General features: G+C 43.3%; 2 protein-coding genes and 1 long non-coding RNA gene across 4 annotated transcripts; 2 read left to right on the top strand and 1 right to left on the bottom strand.

The window, feature by feature from the left end:
• Positions 1-7,306, top strand: LOC112237620 (WW domain-binding protein 2). 2 transcript variants are annotated; one of them, XM_024406219.2, is made up of 8 exons: positions 1-214; positions 2,456-2,564; positions 2,687-2,825; positions 3,046-3,138; positions 3,242-3,385; positions 3,518-3,640; positions 3,847-3,914; positions 5,840-7,306. In XM_024406219.2, the coding sequence occupies exons 1-8, from the start codon at positions 156-158 to the stop codon at positions 5,885-5,887; spliced, it is 783 nt and encodes a 260-aa protein (XP_024261987.1). In that variant the 5' UTR covers positions 1-155; the 3' UTR covers positions 5,888-7,306. The 2 variants fall into 2 exon arrangements, with proteins under 2 accessions (XP_024261987.1, XP_024261986.1); XM_024406218.2 differs by having other exon boundaries at positions 3,844-3,914.
• Positions 7,295-12,582, bottom strand: LOC112237621. Its single transcript, XR_002951455.2, has 4 exons — positions 12,487-12,582; positions 10,987-11,446; positions 10,297-10,387; positions 7,295-8,520 (listed from the first exon to the last, which is right to left on the bottom strand). It is a non-coding gene; the product is annotated as an uncharacterized LOC112237621 (long non-coding RNA).
• Positions 12,583-12,593: 11 nt separating this feature from the next.
• On the top strand, positions 12,594-17,546 carry LOC112237619 (39S ribosomal protein L38, mitochondrial). The gene is made up of 9 exons (XM_024406217.2): positions 12,594-12,747; positions 12,949-13,137; positions 13,400-13,531; positions 13,648-13,850; positions 14,938-15,010; positions 15,141-15,186; positions 15,495-15,653; positions 15,775-15,911; positions 17,326-17,546. The coding sequence occupies exons 1-9, from the start codon at positions 12,663-12,665 to the stop codon at positions 17,460-17,462; spliced, it is 1,161 nt and encodes a 386-aa protein (XP_024261985.1). The 5' UTR covers positions 12,594-12,662; the 3' UTR covers positions 17,463-17,546.
• Positions 17,547-20,362: the final 2,816 nt, after the last annotated feature.

Below are 20,362 nucleotides of genomic sequence, written 5' to 3'. Positions count from 1 at the left end.
GGACGTAACGCACGTCGGAAGTGCAGGTGCATCAGCATCACAACAAGAGAGGGACAAGGCTGGCTGGTAACGGGGAGGCGATTTGATCCAGTTCACATTTCAGATAGCATCTGTCATTATTTAACGTTGTTCATTCCACACTCGGTAACATCGCAATGGCTTTGAATAAGAACAATTCTGAATCTGGAGGCGTCATTATCACCAACAACGAAAGGTAAACGTTTTAGCTAGTTTATTCGTACTAGCGTAGTGCTTTTCAGTCAACGTGAGCAAGTTAGCCGTATACGTTCCGTTAGCTAACTGTGTGCATATAGCCAGCTATGTAGTCTGTAGCTTATATTTTTGTGTAATTTACCAGCTAGCCATTCAATGTTTTGTAGTTACTGTAGCGTTGGCATTGCGTATTATTTCAGGCACCAAGCTAACAGATCTTGCCTTGTGTCTTGTCAACACTTGGCCGGGACTCTTGTTTACCATAATGATGGTCATCTTGTGTTGACTGCCGATCACGTCAACTCATCGGGTGAGGTTGAGCTAAGTTAGCCCCTACAAAGTTGCAAAATATAGCTAAATAACTAACTAGTTAGCAAAGGATAGCCTGATCTGGCAAATAGTGTAGCTATTTTCCCGAACATAGCTAACGTTACGTATCTGTCATGCGGGTCTGGGGGTTAACAGGTAAGATGTTATAACTAGCCTCCTAGCCAGTCACCAGTGTTGGAAAAACGACCCAATTGTCATACTTTCGTAAAAGTAAAGATACCTTAATGTACCGAACAAAAATATAAACGCTACATGTGAAGTGTTGGTCCCATGTTTCATAAGCTGAAATAAAATATCCCACTATTTTTCCATACGCACCAAAAGTTTATTTCGGTCAAATGTTGTGCCCAAATTGGTTTACATCCCTGTTAGTGAATGTGTCTCCGTTGTTAAGATAGTCCATACACCTGACAGGGGTGGCATCTCAAGAAGCTGATTAAACAGCATGATCATTAGGTGAAACTTGTCATGGGGACAATAAAAGGCCTCTCTAAAATTTGCAGTTTTGTCACACAACACAATGCCACAGATGTTTCAAGTTTTCAGGGAACCCAGGACCTCCACATCTGGCTTCTTCACCTGTGGGATCGTCTGAGAACCGCCACCCAGACAGCTGATGGAGCCAAGGAGTATTTATGTCTGTAATAAAGCCCTTTTGTGGGGAAAAACACATTCTGATTGGCTGATTAGCCAAGTGGGTGGACCTATGCCCTCCCAGGCCCACCCATGGCTGCACTCCTGTCCAGTGAAATGCCTAGATTAGGGACTAATTAATTTCTTTCACTTTACTGATTTCCTTATATGAACTGTAACTCAGTAAAATTGTTGCATATTTAATTTTTGTTCAGTATAGAAAATGACCAGTTAAAGTCATCTAGTGTAGTAATACATGTGTAAAAGTATTTTGTTTTAAATATACTTAAGTATTAAAAGTATAAATAATTTCAAATCCCTTTTATATTAAGCAATCTAGACAGTCCCATTTTCTTATTTTAATTTAATTTACGATAGCCAGGGGCACACAAAGCATGTGTGTTTTTAGTGAGTCAGCCAGATCAGAAGGCAGTAGGGTTGACCAGTGATGTTCTCTTAATAATTGTGTGAATTGGACCATTTTCCTGTCCTGCTAACCCTTCGAAATGTACTTTTGGGTGTCAGGGAAAATTTTTAAAAAGTACTTTATTTTCTTTAGGAATGTAGTGAAATAAAAGTTAAATAGTGAAGTACAGATACACCCCCTTATATATATATATATAACTTTTTTAATTTTTTTAACACCACTGCCAGCCACGAGTGTCATCAGGCCCAAGCCTATTATACCTTACTAGGTCTTTACTGAAGAGAAGCAATGGATCCCTTTAGGTAACTGACCAATTTAGACAGTTGCACAATGGCCCCTAATCTCATAATCTTGCTCTTTACTGCAGAGATACAATGGGTCACTTTAGGTAACTGAACAGCTTGGACCCCTTTTAGGTAACGGACCAGCTTGGACCCCTTTTAGGTAACGGACCAGCTTGGACCCCTTTTAGGTAACTGACCAGCTTGGACCCCTTTTAGGTAACTGACCAGCTTGGACCCCTTTTAGGTAACTGACCAGCTTGGACCCCTTTTAGGTAACTGACCAGCTTGGACCCCTTTTAGGTAACTGACCAGCTTGGACCCCTTTTAGGTAACTGACCAGCTTGGACCCCTTTTAGGTAACTGACCAGCTTGGACAGTTACACAATGCCCCTAATCTCTTAAACCTGTTTTTATATTTTTTTATATATTTTTATATATATATATATATATATATATTTTAGCTCCATGTGGTTATGAAAAAGGATGATTGTCATGTTGATTTTAGATAAAGTAATAACGAATTGGCTTGCAACATCAACCTTATATGTTGGCAAATATGTGTCGTCAGTGTGTTGATGAGCTATGAGAATGTGGAGCTGGTGTTCTGTGAAGCAGAGTGCCTGCCTGGTGCCTTCAGGAAGAGTAAGAAGGGGAGTATCTTCCTGACCCCCTACAGGGTAAGAGGAGACACACTTCTTTACCATGCAAACATATTATGCAACCAACACCTTAGCCCCTAACCTATAGGCACCTATCTAGGTATGAAAGGATGGCTGTAAATCAAGTTGTCTCTCCTCAGGTGATATTTGTGGCAAAGGGGGGTCGTGATGCTCTGCAGTCCTTCATGATGCCTTTCTACCTGATGAAGGGCTGTGAGGTCAAACAGCCTGTCCTGGGGGCCAACTACATCAAAGGCACAGTCAGCGCAGAGCCCGGAGGTGTGTTTGTGTGTGAGAGGGCGAGAGAGAGAGAGGGAGTCTGACTGTGTTTCCCACAAGCCCTCAATGAACTTCACACTGATTACCTGAGAAATATACGATGTACATTTATTAGACGTATCTAGCCAAGGACCACTGCTGTGCTAAAAATTGACTATAGAAATCAGGATTATATTTATTTTAGTTTTGAAAGTTGGTAACTGTACTTCTCACTTTCCAGGGGGCTGGGAGGGCTGTGCCACCTTTAAGATGGTGTTTGCTGCAGGAGGAGCCATAGAGTTTGGACAGTACATGTTACAGGTCGCTGCACAAGGTAAAGGACTTTCGGAGCTGATTCTGTGATCAATTTTCCCAGTAACTATCTCCTTTTTAAATGGCTAGATTTAAATGTCTTTCCCCCCACTTCCCCTGTGCAGCGTCCAGAGGGCAGCCTGTGAGTGGTGGCTTTGGGGGTTGTCCCTACATGGGCAATGGGGCCTATGCTTACCCTCCTCCCCCAGCCAATGGGTACCCGGCGGGACCCCCACCCGGGTATTCTTACCCCAACCCCCCTCCACAAGGTACGGATCAGACTACTGTTGTCTTCCTATGTATTTATTTTTGTACTTGTCTAATTGAAAATGGGAAAACCTAAGTTAATTATAACCAGTCCATGTAATATTGTTTCATATGTACTGTTTGTTTCTCTGCAGGTGTATTCTACCCCAACCCACCAGCGTTTGATGGTCCTGCGGCCTACATGCCCCCTCCTCCCTACTCCGCCCCCCTGGGGCAGCAGGCCCCCCACGACCCTGCCCTGCCTTCCACACCTGCAGGTCAGAATACATTTAGGTTATCTTTCTTTTCTTGTCTTTTTTTGCAAAGTACCTTCAGTAATGGTAGTTTAATTAGCGTGATGTGAGTGAGCCCATGCTGCCGACACATTAAGTAAGGACAATGAATTCACTTCTCTTGCTTTCTATGTGTTTCTCCCCCACTTCTCTCTATTTTCACTGGTGTTTCTCTCTCCTTCCATCAGCAGAGGCAAAGGCAGCAGAGGCAGCAACCAGTGGCAGCTGTTCCACACTTCCTCCCACCTACTTGCCACAGGTACCCCTGTTTAGCACTTTTTTACCAACCTAAATCTGATGTGTAGGAACACATTTTAATCTAATAGACATACAGTACCAGCCAAAAGTTTGGACACCTACTCATTCAAGGGTTATACATTTTTTTTTTTTTTTTTTAATACTATTTTCTACATTGTAGAATAATAGTGAAGACTTCAAAACTATGAAATAACATCTATGGAATCAGGTAGTAACCAAAAAAAGCGTTAAACAAATCCAAATATATTTTAGATTCTTCAAAGTAGCCACCCTTTGCCTTGATGAAAGCTTTGCACACTCTTGGCATTCTCTCAACCAGCTTCACCTGGAATGCTTTCCAACAGTCTTGAAGGAGTTCCCGCATATGCTGAGCACTTGTTGGGTGCTTTTTCTTCACTCTATGGTCCAACTCATCCCAAACCATCTCAATTGGTTTGAGGTCGGTTGATTGTGGAGGCCAGGTCATCTGATGCAGCACTCCATCACTCTCCATCTTGGTCAAATAGCCTTTACACAGCCTGGAGGTGTGTTTTGGGTCATTGTCCTTTTGGAAAAACAAATGATAGTCCCACTAAGCACAAACCAGATGAGATGGCATATCTCTGCAGAATGCTGTGGTAGCCATGCTGATTAAGCGTGCCTTGAATTCTAAATGAATTACAATGTCACCAGCAAAGCACCATCACACCACCTCCTCCATGCTTCACGGATGGGAACCACACATGCAGAGATCATCCATTCACCTACTCTGCGTTCCACAAAGACACAGCAGTTGCAACCAAAAATCTCTAATTTGGACTCACCAGTCCAAAGGACAGATTTCCACCGGTCTAATGTCCATTGCTCGTGTTTCTTGGCCCAAGCAAGTCTCTTCTTCTTATTCGTGTCCTTTTAGTGGTGGTTTCTTTGCAGTGATTTGACCATGAAGGCCTGATTCAAGCAGTCTCCCCTGAAGAGCTGATGTTGAGATGTGTCGGTTACTTGAACTCTGTGAAGCATTTATTTGGGCTGCAATTTCTGAGGCTGGTAACTCTAATGAATTTACCTCTGCAGCAGAGGTAACTCTTGTGTCTTCCTTTCTTGTGGCGGTCCTCATGAGAGCCAGTTTCATCATTGCGCTTGATGGGTTTTTGCGACTGCACTTGAAGAATCTTTGAAAGTCCTTGAAATGTTTCGGATTGACTGACCATCTCTTAAAGTAATGATGGACTGTCTCTTTGCTAATTTCAGCTGTTCATACCATAATATGGCCTTTACTAAATAGGGCTGGCTGTCTTCTGTATATCACCCCTACCTTGTCACAACACAACTGATTGGCTCAAACACATTAGGAAGGAAAGAAATTCCACAAATTAACTTTTAACAAGGCACACCTGTTAATTGAAATGCATTCCAGGTGACTACCTCATGAAGCTGGTTGAGAGGATGCCAAGAGTGTATAAAGTGGGCAAAGGGTGGCTGCATTGAAAGATTAAAAATTATATATATTTTTAACACCTTCGTTGTTGTTTGTTGCTACATGATTTCATACTTTTGATGTTTTCACCATTTTTTATTTTATTTTTTTACAATGTGGGAAAATGGTACAAATAAAGAAAAACCCTTGAAAGAGTAGGTGTCCAAACTTTGGACTGGTACTGTAATTAACATAAGTTTTGATTTAGAAGGGTATGGATTCTCCTCATTTAAAAAATATTTAAATTGTTTGTACTTTGGCCCAGCATCAGGTAGGAGAGGCAGGGTCATTGCGGGAGGTACATGCAGACAGCTGCCCCGACCAATAAACAAAGAGCAGGTCAGAGTACAGCCAATGAATGCTGTGCAGGAAGCGGCACAGGACCAATGGGCGCACACTGTAGTGCTTTTAACTGTTTGTTGTCTTCCATACTGTGTATATCTGTAATGTGTTTTTCTCCTCTTCTCCAGGACAACCCACCCCCCTACTCCCCTACTGAAGACAAGAAGAGCCAGTAGAGAGCCTGTATCTCAGCTCCCACCCCTCCTTCACACAGCCTGTACCACCACCCCATCTCTCTATCCCTATGATGTCTTTGTTCCTCCTTTCTCTTCCACCAACCCCTCCTTTTGGTCTATATCCTCTCCTCCCCTCCTCTGGCCAGTCTCTTAACTCACAACCAGCTAGCTATGTCAGCTCCACTCTCCCCAGCTCGTGTACAGGCAGTTACCTTCTGAGTTCCACTAAACAGTTCTCTCCACCTGACTTTAACTAAACAGTGTTACTTACAGCTTTTCTAGTGGTTGATGATATGATTGTAGCTTGTTTGAGCCAAAGATGTCAGGAAAAATGGGAATATTAGGTTAAGACGGTGTTTTTGACTGAGGTTTAGTAGTATTTTTGGGTACCTGCCTTTTTCTGCATTGCCAAACACTACATTTTCTTGCCAGATCAGACAACGGCAAGTTGGCTAAAGCAGAAACGGACAGACATGCAGGCTCAAGGTTTAGCAGGTTGTTTTGGTGAGAACCTGGTTTATTTCAGAAGACCGTTGATGACTAATTGAACAGGACTGTGATTTCTCAGCTTTCCAGGGGCTAGCGAAAGGCTGTATATTGTTGATTTCATTTATTATTTCTCTGTACAGGCTTTTAATGTGACAACTTTTAATGAGAGGATAGCAGTAGATCATTGGACCAGGTCTTTGTTGAAAATGTACATATCTGAAATAACACCCTTCTATAAAGGGAATATAGTGTAATTTGAGACTTTCCGTTGTGTTGATAGGAACCAAAATGTCCGGTATAGTGGACAGCTATCTAGAACACTAAGAATCCCTGATCCTAGTTGAACTATCAAACTACATGGAAAGATGATCTTAGCTATCTGCGACTTCCTGTGTGTGTATATAGAGCAGTTGCCCTATGATGTCATGTCCTGTGTCACTCTTCTGAACATTCTAGAACTTACTCACCCACCACATCACATCAAGGAAATTAAACAAATGAAATAGTTCCTTGCATCACATCACTCTGCAGTGTTCTGGACTAACAGATTAGATCAATAGTCACATCTAACTACACTGATGGCTATCAACTTCTCTTGTGGTGTGTCCTTCACTGACATGTTTGAGGTCAGTCTCCTGAATCTGATCTGAGCACCTTAATATTTGGGCATCTCTCTTTCTCTCTGGCACAATGCAGCTGGAAGATTCTTTGCACTTTCAGAATGCTATGCATCGGGCCTCTTTGCGCCTGCCATGGCTATGTGTATAGTAAAAAAAAAAGTCAGATATGGCTATATTTATTTCAAGTTCCCACTAATTTATTGATTAATTCATTTGAAATGGTCAAATATATTATTAAAAAGACCAAAGCATGGGCTCAATTGTAACTAATATGGATTGAATTTTTATTAAACTGATCTTGTGATGTGAAGTGTGTCCATTTTATTCATTTTATTCACAAACAAGTCATTGCCTTGTTTAACAAAACGACAAGCTGTCTAAATCGGAAGACCACATTTTAAATACCATATTTGTCCAGTTCCAACTTCCAACACAAAGTAGTGCAAAACATTTAACGTCAGCTCCATTACAAATCCAACAGGAACTTCTGTGAAATTTCTTCAGCCTTTAGGGACCCTAGACATGTGCTTTTCCCTTCTCTTATGGAAAACCGGTTTCCCGCACAGTAGTCATTTCCAGTTCCTAACTGTGCTCACGGTTCTGAGAACCTGCAAATCCACAACAGTATCCCAAAGACTAGTCCACTGTCCTGAGTGATCCCATATTTCAGAAGAGTCCCGTGTCACATATGTACTTACTAGTCGCTCCCGTTCAAGTCTGTGTCCCACAACAGGACTGTAAAAACATCTGTACAGTAAGGTGAGATCACAATACTCATCAGCTTTGCAAGACTAGTCCCTTATGACATTGTTAGCTCAGTTGTTCCCTTTCGTGTTGTCGTCATGGCGAGCAGAGGGTGACGCTGACGCCCTCCCCTATCCGACAGGCAGGGGAACAGCTCCTGAGTGAAGGCACAGTAGAAGGAATGCAGCCTCATCTGCCTGTCTTCGTAGTACGTCAGCGTTCCCGCCTCGTAATCCAGCAGCATTACAATGTGGTTGTAATGACCAGCCACCGTCTCCAGGCGTTCAGCTGATCCTCGTCCAGCTGGAGGCTCCAGGACAGATCGTTCATTACCACCATGCTACTCTTTCCCTTTTCCTTCCTGGGGATGCCCTCATAGGTGAACTGGGGGAGAGACGCAGGGGTCAAAGGTTATGTTGGGAAGTCTCAAAAGACACAGGTGCAATTCTATAGTCCCCAAACTCAACTCTGGACCTGGAAGCCAGTTACACTGCTCCCCCCCCTGTTGTCAGTTGAATAGCCCTGCTCTGGGCTACCATGGCCTTCACACTCTGACCCCCTGCTCTGGGCTACCATGGCCTTCACACTCTGACCCCCAGGTAGGCCCATGGCTTGGACACCTCCAGCTCCCAGTACTGCTTTCTGTGTTTGAAGCCCTGGAAGCAGAGCACATGCCAGGTGTAGTCTTGGCGAGTACTCGTGGGCGGGGACACGGCGCAGCGCTCCTCCTGGGAGAGTAGCAGGTGACTGTTGGCCGTACGAGGGTCAGAGTGCAGCGGTCTGTGGAGGGAGCATGTGAGAAGATGCATATTAGTCACAATTGGCTCTAAAACAGCAGATAGGCAATACATCATGGTTATGTTGGCAAACTTTTTTTATCATCCTTCCTTTTGAGTGACAAAAATTTCACCCATAATATGTTTTGGATACAAATGCTCAATTGATTATGAATTAGGTTGAGTGGGCCGGGAGCTGATATTCATGAGCCTTGATGAGCTCATTTGAAATGCTTATTATATGGAATAAACACAGTGAGTAAAGTGTTGGTTCCATGTTTCATGAGCTGAAATGAAAGACCCCAGAAATGTTTCATATACACAAAAAGCTTATTTCTCTAAAATGTTGGCAACAAACTTGTTTACATCCCTGTTAGTGAGTATTTCTCCTTTACCTAGATAATCCATCCAACTGACAGGTGTGGCATATCAAGAAGCTGATTAAACAGTATGGTTATTACACAGGTGCACCTTGTGCTGGGGACAAAAGGCCACTCTAAAATGTACTGTTTTAGACCATGTGTAACCATGCCAGCCCAGAACCTCCACATCCAGCATCTTCACCTGCAGGATTGTCTGAGACCAGACATCCGAACAGCTGATGAAACTGAGGACTATTTCTATTTGTAATAAAGCTCTTTTGTGGGGAAAAGCGTATTCTGATTGGCTGAGCCTGGCTCCCAAGTGGGCGTATGCCCTCCAAGCGCCACCCATGGCTGCGCCCCTGCCCAGACATGAAATCCATAGATTTAGCCTAATGAATTTATATCAATTGACTGATTTCCTCATATGAACTGTAATTCAATAAAATCGTTGAAGTTGTTGCATGTTTTATGTTATCTACAGTTGAAGTCGGAAGTTTACATACTCTTAGCTTGGAGTCATTAAAACTCTTTTTTCAACCACTCCACAAATTTCTTGTTAACAAACTATAGTTTTGGCAAGTCGGTTAGGACATCTACTTTGTGCACGACACAAGTCATTTTTCCAACAATTGTTTACAGACAGGTTACTTCACTTATAATTCACTGTATCACAATTCCAGTGTATTTGGCTAAGGTGTATGTAAACTTCCGACTTCCAACTGTATAAAGCATTAATGCAAACACGTCCAATGTATCTGACATCTAATCTGTTAGAATTACTCATTAGAAAACTAGGTCAATGAATTACATTGACTTGGTTTTCCCCCTAGTTTCTACACAGATCGGAAAATGAGCCTTCAGTTATGCCACACCTTACATGGCAAACCATTTACAGAGAAAACAACAATAAGAATGGGATGTTCTGGCGCCTCTGGGGAAATTCAACATTCGCTTCTCACACTCCACCAATTTCTGATATTTTAAATGTTAATTGTGATTGTTTTTCCTAATGTGTACTGTATATGTCTTGTGTCTGTATATATGTGGCTATATGTGTTTTTTTCCTTTGTGTTGAAAACAGGGCGCTACTGTTAATATTAATAAGAGTATAATAAAAGAAGGTGTATGTTGCGTTTATTATTTTGTTCAGCATATATTTACATATTGGTCCTATGTCAAGCAACTTGGATGCAGTGAGAAGTGTTCACACCAGCATCAACAGTTCATCTGACAACTGTGTCAGACTTTTGAATGACAAATAACTGGCATCCCAAAATTCCATGACCGTCACACACAGACAAATCTACTTTACGAGGAAAAGGAACCTATTTTCAATTGTAGGCCTCTCCATTGACTATGTTGGTACTTTCACCAGTGTATTGACTGTCACTATAAAAATAAAAAATAAACTTTACCTTGGCTTTGGCGATATTCTCTGTCAGCCCAGCTCCTTTCAGTCTCCTCTATACATATTCCCACCTCCACACTCTTCCTCCACAGTAGTGACTGTGGAAACAGATGCACAATACCACATTGAGTGTGTAGTAGAATATGAATTAAATTCCACGACAGCTGCAGCACACAAATGTTGACCGCAGGTAGTCCCTGTCAGACAGAATATAGTGTGTATATAGTCAGTGTTTTCCAGAAGTTAAGTGTTGGGTCACAGGCAGCCAATGGGTTTGGGGCAGAATTCTTTTTACCCCTTTTTCTCCCCCAATTCATGATATCCAATTGGTAGTTGCAACTCCCGTATGGACTCAGTAGAGGCGAAGGTCGAGAGCCATGCTGCTTCTTGTCGGAGGAAACACTGTACAGCTGGCGACCGAAGTTAGCGTGCACGCGCTCGGCCTGCCACAAGGAGTCGCTAGAGCACGATGGGACAAGGACATCCGGACGACGCTGGGCCAATTGTGTGCCGCCTCATGGCTCTCTGTGATACAGCCTGGGATCGAACCGGGGTCTGTAGTGACGCATCTAGCACTGCGATGCTGGGCCTTAGACCGCTGTGCCACTCGGGAGGCCCCCCAGAACATATTTTATGTGTTAATCTCGTTGACATCCACAACAACATAGGAGTTACATAAGGTCTGTCTAACACTCACCTCTCGGTTCTCCCTCTCACACTCCACCAGCACCTCCTCGTGGTTCTTACACTCAGAGATGGCACACTCACAGCACACACACGTTGTCTGTCCGGCAGTAGTACACCAGGGGCTTCTTGTGTCGGTCACAGAATCAGGGTCATGGCTTTGGCCATGTCGCCCCTCATAACTGGTACAGTGTCTCTACCGGATGCACCGGCACTATTCGCTGAGGCCTCAGCCAGAGAGGACAGGGACACGTTGCGATTCAGGACAAGCCTGGTGGTGAATTTCTCATTGCAGACAGGGCATATCGGACATGGACTTCGTGTCCGAGTGAGCCGTGATGCAGTCTCGACAGAAGGTGTGACCGCATGGGACGGTGACTGGGACGGTGAAGGGATCCAAACAAATGATGCAGGACAAATTGTGGGCCTCCATCACTACAGTGTATCTGTGTACAGAACACTCCCCTTCAGGTCTGTGGAGAGAAATTCATGGGAGAAGTAGGACATGTGGGTTGCTGATACAGTAGCTCCATTACATGGATAAGGCTTTCAATATTGATTCTAAGATTGCTTCATGCATACTGTAGTTGTCATAATGTCACTTGAAAACCCAACCATTACTGTATACTATACTGGCCTACTGTATACTATACTGACCTACTGTATACTGGCCTACTGTATTTATTTAAATTTTTAATTTTACCTTTATTTAACTAGGAAGTCAGTTAAGAACAAATTCTTATTTTCAATGACAGCCTCTGAACAGTGGGTTAACTGCCTTGTTCAGGGGCAGAACACTGACCTACTGTATACTGGCCTTCTTATAGACAGCATCACTAGAAAAAGAGTCATTTAGAAGAAGGACCATGGCGACAGCTGGACCTTATCAGCAACTCGACGTTCCATTATGGGATGTCATTGCATGAGTCACACGATGCTACATAGGCTATTCAGGGCTCAAGTGGAGGCTGCTGAGGGGAGAACGTTCATAATAATGGCTGGAAAGGAGTAAATTAAATGGTATCAAAAACATGGTTTTCAGATGGTTGATACCATTCCATTTACTCCATTCCAGGCATTATTATGAGCCGTCCTCCCCTCAGCAGCCTTCACTGGCTCCTACATATTATGCTGTGTGACCTGGACTTTTATTTCAGGAGTAGCAATGCACCTAGAAAAATGAACGATTCTGGCTTTAATATCGCAAATATTTTTCATTGTGCTCTTAAATTTATTTGTGTGTGCCTACATTTGTCAACTTAGGCGCACAAATGCAATTTAGGTAAGCATAGAGCCCTGCTATAGCAAAGCCAGCAGTTTGTAGCTAGCAAGCCTGCATCAAATTAATGGAAATCATAGTAGCTACTACTTAGCCAGCTAGCTACTTTGTAACCATTATTACAGTAAAAAGACAACTATCAAGTCAAAAGATGAGTACAGTTCTATGAATCAAAGGTAAAACACTTAACATATTGTCATTCTAAGATTACATTTTAAAGTAAATGTAGCTCACCGGTGTAATAAATGAATATAGGGCATCTAATTTGAATACAGTAGCTGGGATTCCGCCTCGCCAAATTACATATGAAGCGCCATATGATGACGTAGTACTCATAAATATCATACGTAGCTATCTATACTCCACATGCCGGATGTTACAGTTTGCGGTTTTCGTCATTCACCACCAAAATGGCGTTGCGTATGCTTTGCTCCTCTGTGCTGCGAACGGGCACAGATATAGGGGTCAGCAATGCCAGGACATTTGGAACTGCAGGTACGATGTTATTGTGGACAGATTTATGGTTCCAAATTCAGGAATTATTAGAATGGCGAGCCTCTCGCAAGCGAATACCGAAAGGAAGATTGCAGATCATAGCTACGTTAGCTAGCTGCCTAGTGGCTACTCCCTGCGTATGCCTTATAACGTTACTTGCATATCATATTTATTCTGGTAATATGTGTTTGTGATTTTCAGCCATTTTATGCCGACGGTCTGCTCCATTGGGACCAATGCCAAATGAGGACATAGACTACAAAAACTTGGAATCACTCGAAAAGTATCGCAGTTACACACGCTACCTCAAGAAAGCAGAGGAGGCGAAGAACACACCAGCCTGGTGGAAGACCTACAGACAGTATCAGGAGCAAGAGGACCCTGGGCGTGGTGCGCAGTATTTTCTGATACACTCACTGACACAATAACGTTACCTAATGTGCCCTCCTACAGTATGTTTACTTTTGGCCTCTGCTAAGAGGTCTGGACCTTGCTTTATCACAGTGGTGGTAGTGCACTTCAAATAGTGTTATCAGCTCAGTTTTTAGAAGATTTGAAGTATAAAGATGAATGTCAACTGACACAGAAGACATTTCAGCCCGTTATTGTCTGGCATGCTCAGTTTTCTCTCCTGTATGTCAATCTGGTCCAGATGTGGAGCGAGTCAACATTGGGCTGCCACATTGTCGGCCCTCCAGGGTAAAGGAAGCGAGGGAGCGGAAGAGGGTGGTGAAGGAGAACAGACGTAGTATAGAGCTGGAGAGAGCCATGCGTCTGCGCACCTGTAAGTTCCCCCAGCTCGGCCTGATATTTTTGAATACCATACAGAAACCAGACATATTAGCTTAATTTCAAAGACTAACGGGTCATCTTGATCTAATATGGATGTTGTTTTTCCAGTTAAGGTCTCCCTGGATCGGGTGCAGGCAGGCTGGGAGGAGACGAGCGGCCCGTACCATGTCCAGAGGCTAGCGGATCACTATGGGATCTTCAAGGATCTGTTCCCAATGGCCTACTTCTACCCCCGCTTCACACTGTGTGTCAGCTACGGCCAGGATAGCCCAGCACAAGTACATTATGGGAACCACTTGACCCCCACAGAGGTAAGAGAAACGGATCGTGGGTGGATGCTGTAGTTTTCAGAACTGATTTACGGACAGATGCAACCTTTGTTCAGAGACACTTTTCTTATTTTTTTTGCCCCCAGAATCCTGCATATCAAATCAAATGTATTTATATAGCCCTTCTTACATTAGATGATATCTCAAAGTGCTGTACAGAAACCCAGCCTAAAACCCCAAACAGCAAGCAATGCAGGTGAAGAAACACGCTGGCTAGGAAGAACTCCCTAGAAAGGCCAAAACCTAGGAAGAAACCTAGAGAGGAACCAGGCTATGTGGGGTGGCCAGTCCTCTTCTGGCTGTGCCGGGTGGAGATTATAACAGAACATGGCCAAGATGTTCAAATGTTCATAAATGACCGGCATGGTCAAATAATAATAATCACAGTACTTGTCGAGGGTGCAGCAAGTCAGCACCTCAGGAGTAAATGTCAGTTGTCTTTTCATAGCCGATCATTAAAAGTATCTCTACCGCTAGAGAGTTGAAAACAGCAGGTCTGGGACAGGTAGCACGTCTGGTGAACAGGTCAGGGTTCCATAGCCGCAGGCAGAACAGTTGAAACTGGAGCAGGAGCACAGCCAGGTGGACTGGGGACAGCAAGGAGTCGTCATGCCAGGTAGTCCTGAGGCATGATCCTAGGGCTCAGCTCTTCCGAGAGAATTAGAGAGAGCATATTTAAATTCACACAGGACAATGGATAAGACAGGAGAAGTACTCCAGATATACCAAACTGACCCTAGCCCCCCGACAGACACACAAACTACTGCAGCATAAATACTGGAGGCTGAGACAGGAGGGGTCAGGAGGCTGAGACTGAGACAGGAGGGGTCACTGTGGCCCCATCCGATGACACCCCCGGACAGGGCCAAACAGGAAGGATATAACCCCACCCACATTGCCAAAGCACAGCCCCCACACCACTAGAGGGATATCTTCAACCACCAACTTACCATCCTGAGACAAGTCTGAGTATAGCCCACAAAGATCTCTGCTACGGCACAACACAAGGGGGGCAACCCATATGTCTATGTATTCTCCTATTTCACCTCCTCACCTCTGTGTTTAACAGGCTGCTGTGGCACCTCAGGTCAGTTTTGAGGCAGAGGAGGGCTCCATATGGACACTGCTGCTCACCAGCCCAGGTCAGACACACACCATCAGAAAAAAGAATTGTATAATTCAGTTCTTAACATGTCCACATGGTGGCACTGTATCATTAAAGAAACATTTACTGCATGTTTTGTGTGTAAACCAATGATTTCTTTGTTTCAGATGAGCATCTGCTGGACAGTGAAGGGGAGTATGTGCACTGGCTGGTGTGAGTATTGCAGTAATGATAATTGTATTGTGCTTTTTGTCAAACTTGTAAGTGGTTTAAATAGTCTGGGGGTTGCCTACTCCTTCAACCATCAATACGATGATGATGATTAAAAAACACGTTTTTTTTATATATAAATGTAACCTTTATTTAACTAGGCTGATGATGACCCTTTTTAAATCTGTTTTTAATTGATGATGAGCTCCGTTACCATCAGAATATTTTTACACCTCTAATTTCAAATGACAACAATCACAAATTGGTTGCCCAAAAAAAGCGAGTCATTGACGTCCTCTCTTTGTTTCCAGTGGGAACATCCCAGGTGGGGCTGTGACCTCAGGAGAGGAGCTGTGTCCATACCTGGCCCCGATCCCTGCTAAGGGCACTGGCTTTCACCGCTATGTTTACATCCTGTTCAGACAGGAAGAAACCATCGACTTCCATGAAGACATCCGACCGCTGCCGTGGTGAGGAACAGGACATACACAAGTGTCACTCGCGCTCCATGACATCAATCCGTTCATTCCACAGGGTACCCAAACAGACGAACACACATGGTAACATGCCCCTCCCTCCCTGTTCCCCAAGTTTGTCTCTGTCAGAGCGGAGCTTTAAGACGGTAGAGTTCTACAGGAAGCATCAGGACAGCATGACTCCAGCAGGCCTCTCCTTCTTCCAGAGTCAGTGGGACCAGTCTGTTACCCACACTTTCCATAACATACTAGGTAAGTGCACACAAGTTTTATTAGTTTGGCTGAACCTCTGGGAATGTTGCCGGCAATTTGATATGTGCACATGTACACTGAACAAAAATATATAAAAGCAACATGCAACAATTTCAATTAGTTTACTGTGTTACAGTTCATATAAGGAAATCAGTCAATTGAAATAAATTCATTAGGCCCTAATCTAGGGATTTTACATGACTGGGAAGTGGCGCAGCCATGGGTGGGCCTGGGAGGGCATAGGTCCACCCACTTGGCTAATCAGCCAATTTGAGTAAGTTTTTCACCACATAAGGACAGAAATACTCCTCGGTATCATCAGCTCTCTGGGTGGCGGGTCTCGGACGATTCCGCAGGTGAAGAAGCCGGATGTGGAGGTCCTGGGCTGGCGTGGTTACACACGGTCTGTGGTTGTGAGGCCAGTTGGACATGCTGCCAAATTCTCTAAAACTACGTTGGAGGTGGCTTATGGTAGAGAAATTAACATTACATTCTCTGTCAACAGCTCTGGTGGACATTCCTGCAATTTCACACTCTCAACTTGAGACATGTGTGGCATTGTGTTGTGTGACAACACTAAACATTTTAGTGGCCTTTTATTGGCCCCAGCGCAAGGTGCACCTGTGTAATGAGCGTGTTGTTTAATCAGCTTCTTGATATACCACACCTGTCGGGGGAATGGATTATATTGGCAAAGGAGAAATGCTTACCAACAGGGATACAAACACATTTCTGGGAACTTTTATTTCAGCTCATGAAACCAATACTTTACATGTTGTGTTTTTTATATTTTTGTTCAGTATACTTTGGTACACACTCATTGCAATGTGTGTGCTGTGGCATCTTGTCTCTATTGCAGTTCAGCGATTGCAGACATGTCTCTTTACAAGAAAATCGTGGACCTTGAGTTATACTCTTTCTGGGAACGCTTTAGTGTGTGGATTTAATTGTGTGGTTGATTTTGTGATAAGTGTCCATAGACTACAGGATCTGAAGGAAGAACCCGCCCGTCCTCTCTTATCCGTGAGATAAGGTGACATCATCTGCTATAATGTTGTAATGGATCTGATTGCCTTCCAGAGGAAGTCAACATGGGGCTTTTTCAACATTGCAGCTGATGATGACTGACTGTCAGTGACCATTTAGCCACTATTCACTATGGAATTAATGCTCTCGAACACTAGGCCATGTTTGAGAGCAGGAAACACATGATGTTTTTATGGGTAAATTGTGACTGACCTACGGACAATATTGAGCAGTTATTTATGATGCAATGTGATTTATAGATCAGTCAGTCTTGACTCCTCATTTAAGTCGGCTGCAATGTGGAACGCATCGTTCGTCTTTTCTCTTAGGAGGTCGTCGGGGTGGGCTGACATGAGATTCACCCATCCTCTCTCTCTTGGTCCCTCAGACATGAAAGAGCCCGTGTTTGAGTTTGAGCGGCCTCCTGTGTACCACCCTCCTCAGGTGAAGTACCCTCATGGACAGCCCCTACGGTACCTGGACAGGTACAGAGACGGACAGGAGCACACCTACGGAATCTACTGATGTGTGATATCTGGATGGACACACACAGTCCAATTATGGTGATGGATGATAATATAATAAAGCATTTTTTTTCTATGAAATGTATTTGTCTAGATGCTCTCTTGTGTACTTTTGACTTGCTACTGTCTGAATTCTCCCCTTTTTTAAAAGAGAAAATAGTTATTTTTAAACCAGCTGGGAACTGTTGTCAGTGTGGTAATACTGATGATTTGTCGCTCCAGATGGTTGTTCACATGGCAGGTTAGCCGAGTTGGGTCAGGTTACTTTCTAAATTTTATTCCGTTACTAGGAACCTGTCCCAAAATGATTTGGAAATACGGAAGTATAGATTAGCCACATAGTTTTGGGGTCATGCTCAGGTAAAACAAAGGACTTATTAGCCAGCCCTACTTTGTTGTTTATAATATTGTTGTCACGGAGGACTGATTGGGCTCATTGATTCCAGTTGAAAAATAAACGCTGCTCTCATGGAATGGCAGTACTGAAAAGTGCTATTTACATGAGAAAAATGAACGCCATATGCTGCATTTGCTATAGGCCTCTTGTTTACCTTTTAGTTTGTGATACTTTATCTTGATAATATGCAGCTGTTTAAAAGGGCAAATTTACAGATGAAACAATATCAAAATGGGCGCCTCTCCTCTGTTTTGGTAAAAAGCTGAGGGATGTGCCTAGAGAAATGTAACCACTCAGATTAATAGAGCTATGGAAGCAAGAACTCACCATCAATGATATCAACATTATTGTTTTAACCATGTTATGAGGCTATACAGTGTTTAAATGTACAATGTTTACAAACATTGGAGTAAAACAAGCTTACATTTGGGGTTTTGATGGGGTGTGACAGTTGAACTAAGCTAGAATTTATAACTGATATTCTCCAAGAATCAATAAAGATGTAGCAACTACAGGTTGCCCCTTTTTAAGTCTATCAAAAGTGTGAGTTTGAGCATGTTTTATTTTACTAGGCAAGTCAGTTAAGAATAAATTATATTTTCAATGACGGCCTAGGAACAGTGGGTTAACTGCCTGTTCAGGGGCAGAACGACAGATTTGTACCTTATCAGCTCGGGGATTTGAACTTGCAACCTTCCGGTTACTAGTCCAACACTAACCACTAGGCTACCCTGCCGCCCCATGTGTCCATTAGGCCTATGGATTTATTTTTTATCAGCATGAATTAGATTGCGCAATAAAAGCCTCACTTTTGTTCCACAGGCTTAGATCCACACTATCCAGCTGTTGCAAGAGCGCATTTTTCACTGGCTGTCCACTGGTTTGGAAAACAATGACTGATAAGCAGCTCATGTTACATGCTAACCACACTGTTCGCATCACAAAATAAATGTACACATACATGTTGTGCTCACGCAGCTCAGCGAGCGTTTGCGTGGCCAGGTGCTAAAATAGAAATAGGTTCTATTTGTGACGCTCGACACACTGCAAGTCCGGCCTCTCCCATCTCCTCATTGGTTTTTAGGAGCATTTACCCACGTGGGTGATTGAAAGATGAACTGACAGCCACACTCCAGTCGGTTGTAGTAATGCACCGTAAGGTTGTTTGCCAATAGCCATATAAAGTCCAAAGAAGTAAGAAAGAAGCCTGAGGCCATTTGTGGTTTCACAGAGGGTGAAAAAAAAGAGTTGGGTAACGTGGAATCGGTGAGGGTAACCAGAAGTGATCTAGTGATAATTGTGTTTCTGTTGGTCAGAGGGAGAAGATGCTCGGAGTAAAACAAATATGGGCAAGAAAAGTGAATTTTCATTTTCAAGAAAAGGGCACCAATGAAAGGAGTGATACCTGGGGTAGCAGATATAAACGTTGACCAGCTGAGGGGAAAGATGGCGAGAGTGGGGAAACAGAAGAGTCATTGTCTGTTCTTTTGAGTTTTGAAGTTGAGTCTTTGTCCGACAAAGTGAAGTTAGGATATATCAATTATCCTGTACGAGCTTATGTGCCGAATACATTACGATGTTACAGGTGTCAAGCTTATGGGCATGTGGCAGCAGGGTGTAGGAGGGAGGATCCAAGCTGTGAGAAATGTGCAGAAGGACATGTGACAAAGGAATGTGTAGTATTGGGGAAAGTAGTGGAATGTGTTAATTGTAAGGGTGCCCATGGAGCTGGGGATCAGACATGTCCCGTGTGAGAGAGGCAGGTTGAGGTTTCCAGGGAGTAGAGCAGAAGTTGTCATATGTTGAGGCAGTTTAGAAAGTAGAGGACGATGGGTTAAGGGGGAAGAGTGGTGGGGGTAGTAGAGATATACCAGTTCAGAGGGAGAGGCCAAAAAGTGATATAAGTTTCAGTAAGATTGGATTTTTAGCATTTATAGCAATGGTTATCAACTGTACTGCTGGGATGAAACATAAATCTCAGAAAATAGAGGTTGTGGTGGCAGCTGCAGAGAGGTATTTGGGTGTGCGAGACTTGACATCAGAAGAGTTACAGGATGTGTTAAGTGGTGGTGTTCCATCCTGTCAGGGTGATGGCCTGAGGTAGGAATAAATACATTTAATTAGTGGAGTAGGCTGGTGCTCATTTTATTTGATATGATTTTGAAATTAGTGAGTAATATTAGAGGTGTGGCAGGTAACCTAGTGGTTAGAGCATTGGGCTAGTAACCGGAAGGTTGCTAGATCAAATCCCTGAAAATCTGTTGTTCTGCCCACTGTTCCTAGGCTGCCATTGTGAATAAGGATTTGTTCTTAATTGACTTGCCTAGTTAAATAAAGTTTTAAAAAACAACAACATGTATTTAGTACATTTTTATTTTTCAAGCAAAGTACAAGGGAGTTGTACTCCAGTAGGTGGTGGTAATGCAACACATTGGATGCCAACCACTGTTAAACCTCATAGAAGAAGAAGCCCGAGGAAGGAAGAGAAAAGGAATTCGGTTGAC

Source organism: Oncorhynchus tshawytscha, linkage group LG24 (assembly GCF_018296145.1).
Source record: "Oncorhynchus tshawytscha isolate Ot180627B linkage group LG24, Otsh_v2.0, whole genome shotgun sequence".
Lineage (NCBI taxonomy): Eukaryota > Metazoa > Chordata > Actinopteri > Salmoniformes > Salmonidae > Oncorhynchus > Oncorhynchus tshawytscha.
Note: the sequence above shows the minus strand (reverse complement) of the source record. Positions and strands in the feature narration are given on the sequence as shown.